The sequence below is a fragment of the Pezoporus occidentalis genome, unplaced genomic scaffold (assembly GCF_034315485.1).
Source record: "Pezoporus occidentalis ecotype Australia unplaced genomic scaffold, CSIRO_AGI_Poc_V1 ctg52, whole genome shotgun sequence".
Lineage (NCBI taxonomy): Eukaryota > Metazoa > Chordata > Aves > Psittaciformes > Psittacidae > Pezoporus > Pezoporus occidentalis.
Window position 1 is genome coordinate 1,140,265 of NW_026915858.1, and position 8,278 is coordinate 1,148,542.

Genomic DNA, 8,278 nt, shown 5'->3' on the forward strand with positions numbered 1-8,278 from the left:
GCACATTTACTGCACCCTTCATCTGCCTTTTATTAAAATTTCCATATTTTCACACTTTGGTTTGGGTTTTTTTTTTAGCTTAGCTAAGAAGCCAGGCCTTAATGGCACAAACAAACTCATGTACACACTTGTACACATTTGAGAGAAGTCTGGAGAAGACATTCTTAAAGCTGTATTTAGTAGCAGAGGAAATATTTTTAAAAGCTCCTCATTTATGAGGCAAATATTGTGTCAATACTGTTAGTAAAGTCATTAAAAACCCAGATTATCTAGTTAATATTGCAACTGCCATCTGCTTCAGTAAAACCAGGCCAAAAACATGATTTATGTGAAAGGTATCTCACTTATCAACAGAAATACTAGTGAGAGGATGTAGGTTTGGTAGAAGATTTGTATTTTTTGGATTCATAAGTGGTTCCATGAGAAATATGCTGAGCAACAATCACTCTAATGTGCAAGAATGATATTAGCTGACAGTTAATTGCTGTCAGTTCCTGAAAAACATCCTTGTGAAGCTCAGCTTTATTAGCTGTGTTTATCTGACAGCGTGTACTAAGTGTGTCATGATTTAAACCCAGCTGGCAACTCAGTACTATGCAGCTGCTCACAAACCATCCTCTGCCCCCCACCCTGGGCTGTATGGCGAGGAGAATCAAAAGAATGCAAACTCCACAGGTTGAGATAAGAACCATTTAATAACTAAATTACAATGTGCTGCTTCCACTACTAATGATGATGATGATAAGGGAAGTAACAAGGGGAGAGAATATAAAACTAAAAGGGGAACGGAAAAAACATAATAAACACAGGTGATGCAGAACACAATTGCTTAGTACCCGCTGACTGTTACACAGCCTGACCAGAGCCAGGATTGGTGCCTTCTGGGTAATTCCCCCCAGTTTATATACTGGGCATGACGTGTTGTGGTATGGAATACATCTTTGGCTAGTTTGGGTCAGGTGTCCTGTCTCTGCTTCCTCCTGGCTTCTTGCACCCCTTCAGACCAGCAGAGCATGAGAGACTGAAAAGTCCTTGATCAGGGTAAGCACTACTCAGCGACAAGTAAAACATCAGTGTGTTATCAGCATTGTTCTCAGATTAAGTCCAAAACACAGCACTGCACCAGCTACTAGGAAGAAAATTAACTCCATCCCAGCCAAAACCAGCACAGAGTGTGTTCCTCCTTTCTTATTAATCTGTAGTTTACCAAAACTCAAGTAGTCTAAACAGGGATCATACATTATGTCAAAGAAGTTAAAGCAGATGACCAGCTGTAACAGAATGAAACAAGCCATGGAAACTCCAGACCAATAGTACAGATTACCACAATGATTCAGTAGCCAGTCTAGTTTCCAGAGTGATAAGCAGTATGTAACACATCTATTTTAGTTCTTGTTATTAACTAGCTGGCTGATTCACCAGCCATGTTGTTTTACATCAGAGAACAACAATGTCTAGGAAGGCAGAAAAGTCAATGCCTGAGGCAGTCTGTGTGTCAGCCGTCTCAATCTAATCTGTTCCTCTTTGTCGGCAGACTCAGATCCTTACAGAAGCTCAGCTTGCACGATCTTACAGTGCCTTGCAATGATAGGTTGGTTGTGCTCTGTTATGGATGTACTGAACACAGGTAAAAATGCCATCTTCCTTGGTCTTTACAATACAGAAGAGGCATAAAAGAGTTATATTTCAAATTTCTATTTACCTTCATAGAAAACTTTTCTTGTACACATTGTCAGTATGAGCATATATGAGCCACAGACATGACACCCAGTCACTGTGTCTGAAACTTGCATTCATTTTGAGTACCTGTATAGACACAACATTTTAATGATGTGAAATGCTGTCTTGTTACTCTCCAGAGGTTTGTCAGTGCTAAGGCAGGGATGTATAGGAGAATTAAGCCAAGGAGGACAATCCCAAATCCAAGCAAAACCCCACTGAAGCTTGCAAGACTTTTGTCAAAAAACAGTGAAGTAGCTCAGGGGCTAGAGGTGATTTTTGCTGCTTTTTTTTTTAAATTCACCATATATGCATCACCAGAAAGCATTTTCGTCAGTTCATAAGCAACAATCGAAGTATGTGTATTTGCAGCAACAGTCTGCAGTTACAGCAAGTGGGCATGCATGCAGGAATATTACCTGTAACACTCATAAAATCCCTCAGGCTCCGTATGTTTCTAGAGGCACTAGAATGCTAACCCCTGTCTCTTCATGTAAGGGCCCAACAATTTTTTTTTTCTTTTTAGTGGAGGTGTGTAAATGATTTAATTTTTAGAAGGAATTTCCATTTGCAAAAAAAAAAAAAATCATAGAAGTAATTTAATATTTTGTACAACTGTCTGTAGAAGCTTAGAGGAACCTGGTTCATTATTTACTCTACAATGAGAAGCCTGAAAGAAGATGTGGAAAGAGGTGCATTTTGCTGATTCGTTCTTTAAGAAAATACTGGAAAGTACAGACAGTACATCCAGTTATCACAGCCAAGAGACAATTGGTTAACTGTGGTTCTTCACTCCTTATTAAAAATACTCTGAAATGATACATAATGAGAAGTAGAATGCGATCCTATCAGTCAGTGTCGTGGTTTAAACCCAGTCAGGTAATTCGTTCGCTCACTTCCCCACCTTTCTTGCCCTCCCCCTGCTCTCGGAGGGACAGAGAGGAGAATCGAAAAGAATGCAACTCCCACGGGTTGAGATAAGAACAGTTTAGTAACTAAGGTATAACACAAATCACTACTGCTACCACCAGTGATAATAATGATAAAGGAAATAACAAGGGAAGAGAATACATCATCTCACCACCAGCCGACTGATAACTCGCCCCCCCCAGCCCGACCAAGCACCGACCGATACCTCCTCCAACCCTGCAGTCTCCCAGCCCTTCCGGCTAACTCCCAGTTACATCCTGGGCATGACGTGCTGTGGTATGGAATACCTCTTTGGTCAGTTTGGGTCAGGTGTCCTGTCTCTGCTTCCTCCTGGCTTCCCTTCCTCCCTGGCAGAGCATGAGGCTCACAAAGTCCTTGGCCAAACCAAAACATCGCTATCAGTTCTGTTCCCAGGCCGAAAGTCAAAACACTGCACTGCACCAGCTACCAAGAAGGAGAAACATGACTGCTACTGCTGAACCCAGGACAGTCAGCAACATGTAGCTGTGAACTGCTGCACATCAGTAACAATGTGAGAACACCAGGAAAAGAGATCATACTATGCTGGATCATGGATGCAAAACTGAATCAGCATCATGGAAGACTCCTGCATGGAAGACTACTTGGTTGATTCACTGTGAAAAACAAAACACCAGCAGTCTGTCTATCTTTTTCTACATTTCTTTATTTATTTTCTACATTTCTTTATGTCTCTGTGTTTTCTTATTATAAATTGATGTATTTTCACCTTTCTTCATGTTGAGATCCTTCTGCTTCCAGTATTCCAACGGACATCCCTGTCCCCACCCTGCCAATCTGCCTTTTTGTCTTTATCTTTCAACTGAGAGGACTTTTCAGCTTGCCATCTCCAGTTGTTTCAGTTCTTTTCTCTGCCAGGCATACCTTGGATTGATTCTGAGTGCAGAAAATGTATTTTCTCATAACAGATGGCTTTAAATGCATAGATGAGTGTGCACAAAACCAGATATATCCTATCACCTTTCCTACGGTGAAGTCTCAGAAAAATTCCTAGGCTTCCTCCAAAAGACCCCCAAAATTAAAACCAGAATTATGCCATTAAACCTCAAAACCCTCTTCATTACAAGTTTTGCCACCTTTACTGATGATACTGACTATTCCAAGCTTTCCCTTGGTGTGGTTGTGGTGCTTGCAGGTTTGTTGTGGTTTTTTTCGGTATCCATAAACATGTGTCAGTGTAGAGAACAAAAGCACATTAAGCTTCTAGTATACCAGTGGGTATTTTTTTCCCTTTTGTGATCCTTTGTTGTGAAATGGCACATCTGGGTGCAGCTGAAGCCCCTGTGCCACGTAGCTGCATGGCTCAACCTGGCCTCTAGAGACCTCTGGAACAGAGGAAGTGCCAGCTGAAGCAAAGTGCCACGGTCAGTCCAGTTTCACTTTTGCACGTGCAGAGGAAGGAGCAACTCTCTCTCCCTTTCTTTATAGGTAAGCCTTCAAACTAGTCCCACAGTGATTGCTACCAGTTTAAAATAGCGTAAGTTTAGCTATGATCAACAGAGAGCTTGGAGCCTGTTATTTTGTTCCTTATGCACGTGGACTTCCACCATTGTGCTGAAGAAGACAAACAGGTACATTTTCTAGCATATTCCTCCTAGCTGCACATGCTTCTGTGCTTCTCTGAACACCATCCCTTTGAGTTAAAATCCTTTGGAAAGGTGTGTGCTTTGCTATGATGAAGTCCAAAATAGCAGTTCTAACCTGTATTACTGTGACTTCACATTTTAGCGCTGCAGCCCCGGATATCATCCAGAAAAGCAGTCTGGGTTCATAAAGGTCGTCCAGACTCTCCAGGTCTGCCCAGAGCCTGAGCTATGCTGAGGCAACTTTATTCCAGTTTGAGAATTATATAGAGCTCTCCCTCCACATATCTTTAAGGCCTGATCTAGTAGTGTTAACAGCTTGGTTCAGTCATTAACAAGAAATTGCAAAAAGACAAGCAAGCTGCCGCAGATGATAACAAACAGTTTAGCAGGGGGTGGGAAAGGAACAGCTGTGTCATCCTATTTAAGATGAGAGCCAAAAACAAAGGAAACCCAAGTCCTTCTGGGGCAGGTGAGCAGTGCCTGGGAGTTGTTGCTGTTGATTTAACTTGATGCTGGGCCTCACTATACCTCAGGTAAGCTATTCTCGCACTCGCACTCGCACTCTCTGCATGTGCAGCCTCTTCTTCTGAGAAAAGGGGTTTTGAATGATGGTTGGAAATATTCTTTTCCCCAGTGTTTCTGGTAATGCAAACAGTGAACTAGTAGGTGAAGGTCTGTGTCTCAAGGAAATCTGAGAAAGCATGAACTATACAATGACTTAGATAAAAACTTGCTTTTAGCCTAGTAGCTCAAGTAAAAGCACTTGTTAACTGAAAGGTTAAAAAGAAATTAAAAAAGCTGTTAATTATGCTCTATAGGAAAACTGATAAGATTCTCAGGGATCTGAGTCAAACTCAACTGTTTTGGTACTTTCAGCCCAGAAAGAAGAGAGGGAGACAGATGTTTGCTTTTCATATACAGGCTCCTTAGTGTGGATGAGCTCAGTGGGCAGCAGAGTTTATCTCTAAAAAGTCAGCAGGATTCCCTCATAGTGGGAAAATAATACTTTGCTGCATTATTTGGGTGAAATTGCCCTTTTCTTTTCCAAGAGTAGGCACCTGCTGGGAGGGTGCTTCCATACTGTATCCTGCCCTCTCAATATTGCTGGCTGCTTTCACACACTCTCAGGCCAGATACTATGGACAGATTCTTGCAGATCTTCTTTCTCATTCTGTCCATTGTCTGCTCCTCTTATCCTCTGCATCTCTGCAGGAGATGTAATGATAGGGGCAGGACAGACAGCAGGGCAGCCTGCCTCATCTTCAAATGCATCTGCTTACGTACTCCTCTTCTGACCTATGTTGAGAGTTTTTATTTAGTCATGGAAGTGAAAAGTATCCTTTTCTTATTCTGCTCTTCACTGACTTGACTCACTCATTTTATATCCATCCAACATGGTTACACTCAAGACACTGATCTTTCTAAAGGTGTAATGCCTTCAAACCAGAAAGCACTGCCAGCATCTTGATGGATTCCAGCTTTCCGAAAAAGGGAGAGTTAGCAAAGGCTTAGAAACATCTTAGCTCCTTTGGAGAGAGTGGAGACTTAAAAACTAAAGAGAATAGAGTCACTCCTTAATGCACTCACTGGTAAGTATCTATAATGCTACCAAATTAGCTCAGCCTGGAACACAGCTAGAGGTTGAGCTTTGTAGCACTCAGTTTTTATCAGTCTGCTTATTTTATATAAGCCCAGTGCTGGTCTGAGCTGACATAGCCTCTAGTTCCTGTAGTCATGTGGATAACAGAAAGACATTCCATACAGGCCAATGAGATACACATGTTCTAGCAAATTTTGTTAGAATTTTATTAAATTTCAGAGGTGAAAAAAAGGGAGACTTTGGTTGAAAAGAAATTATTTCAAATATTTTGCTGGGATCTAGTGCTTTTCTGGGATCAGATAGAATGATCAAATAGAGTTTGTGCTTTCGGGGGAAATGAAGGAGGCTCAGTGATCTACCATTCCCCTCACCCTGTTATTCTGGGAGAATACTGTCTTTTGGAAACACTGCATCAGTTACATCTAGCCACACTATGCTCTATTCCATTTCATTTCTCATACAAATACTTTTCTTCTTTGTGCCACATGGAACAATATTAAAATAGGTTAATCAGTAACCAATGATTCCAGCAGCAGCTGAACAGTCTCTCATATGCTCCCAGCTGTAAGTAATCTAAACCCTTTCTCTTTTTCTGGTATGTAGGTACTGAGATATTCCATACTGCTGAGTCTTCCAGCAGCAAATGAAGAATATGTATATGTTCCTCCTTTCCACTTTATATTTGCTTTTGAAATCCACTGGCACCAAAGAGGTTCTATTTGGTCATAATAATTTCACAGAATATCAAGTGGGCAACATGAACCTGATTCTGTCTGTCCCACACGGTGGGTCAATGGAACCCAAAGACATCCCTGATCGAGAAGCTGCTTGTTGGGATGCAAAGACATCCTCTTGTATTTTCTCTCATGAGTGTCCTCCTGGAAGTATCCAAAGTTATAAGAAATGCAAAGTGTCTACCAACCAAGACAGGTATACTATAGAGGTCGCTCAAGCTCTTGCTGAAGAAATCAACAACATTACTGGTGGCTTCTTCCCACATATCATTATAAACCACCTTCAGAGATTCAAGATGGATGCTAACAGGGTAAAGGAAGAAGCCTGCTTTGGAATTCCCCAAGCAGAACAGGCATGGGAGGAATACATGGGATTTTTGACCACTGCAAAAAGACAGATGACAGAGGGCCTGATTCTGGATATCCATGGACAAGCACATCCTGAACGATGGATAGAATTAGGTTACACTCTTTCAAAAACTTCTCTTAACTCAGGGGACTTTTCTGCATCGTGTTCCTCAATTAGCCATCTGGCCAGTCAACTAGTAAATGTGTCTTCTCAGACTTTGGTTGCAGGGAACAGAAGTTTGGGTAAATATATTGAAGAACAAGATAACAGTTATGTCTGTGTGCCTTCTCCATCCAATCCTAGCCCAAATAATGGGAGCTATTATAGTGGTGGATACATAACAAAGACTTTTGGTTCCCATAGCTCTGGCACTGTTGATGCCATTCAGCTTGAACTACCCCAGTGGGTGAGAGCAGCTGAAGAACGTCCCAGATTTTGTAAAGCACTAGCAAGGGCTGTAATGAAATTCTGGCAAACTAACTACTGCAGCCAGCACAACCGTGAATTTCTGCTGTGTTGAAAGATGCTATCCTTTAAAGCTAGCTTTCCATAATACAGTAATGATCTGGAACAATGGAAAAGCTGATACACTTGGAACATTTAGGCCTGCAATATAATTGTGGATGATGGTGGAAAGAAACTAACTTGCAAAGGAATACAGAGACATCTACATAAAGAAAATCCACAGCTAATACCAATAAGCCCATTAATACACAGCTTTCTACTACATCCAGCATTGAAAAGACTTCTTGAAAATGAGTGGGTATATTTGGAAGTATCACTTGTCTGGTATGCTGCTCTATGCCTAATTTCTTTCCAATAGCATTCTCTAGCACACAATAAACTGTTCTTATAATTGAATTCTGTGCAGTGTTTTAGTAGATGGTCTGTTCAAAGAAATGAAGCATCTCTGCTTTTCTTACGATGCTTAAGACAATAGGATTGTCTTGTGTAATATATTTTGGGCTGGGACCAGTTTCCATTTGGTGTTTATAAAGCCCTAGGAGCTGGAACTCTTCAAGTAAACAGTAACGTTGAGCAATGACACCCAGTCTGAACTACTTCAGGTTTTGTTAATTTCATGATTATGAAAAAATCTCTTGAGAGCATTACAGTGCTAAAATCTTGTCACAGTTTAAGTAGCACAACAGTACGGTGTTATCTTTAGAAGCCTTCCATCCAGTTACAACATATCATGCATTTTTGACATTATACTTACAGCATGCTTCCCTCCTGAGAGCTAGTCCATTGATTTCATACAGCATAGGATTAAACACTTGATTGTTACTGGGAATAGTATTGCATTGTGGATGGGCTCTTC

At 41.1% G+C, this 8,278-nt stretch overlaps 1 protein-coding gene across 1 annotated transcript; it reads left to right on the forward strand.

The window, feature by feature from the left end:
- Positions 1–3,994: 3,994 nt before the first annotated feature.
- LOC134173413 (uncharacterized) lies at positions 3,995–8,080 on the forward strand. Its single transcript, XM_062637378.1, has 2 exons — positions 3,995–4,116; positions 6,478–8,080. Exon 2 carries the CDS (start codon positions 6,518–6,520, stop codon positions 7,475–7,477), a length of 960 nt encoding a protein of 319 aa, XP_062493362.1. The 5' UTR covers positions 3,995–4,116; positions 6,478–6,517; the 3' UTR covers positions 7,478–8,080.
- Positions 8,081–8,278: the final 198 nt, after the last annotated feature.

Excerpts from the sequence above, each read along its gene's own strand:
- LOC134173413 (XM_062637378.1), top strand. The coding sequence starts at position 6,518 with ATGAAGAATATGTATATGTTCCTCCTTTCCACTTTATATTTGCTTTTG.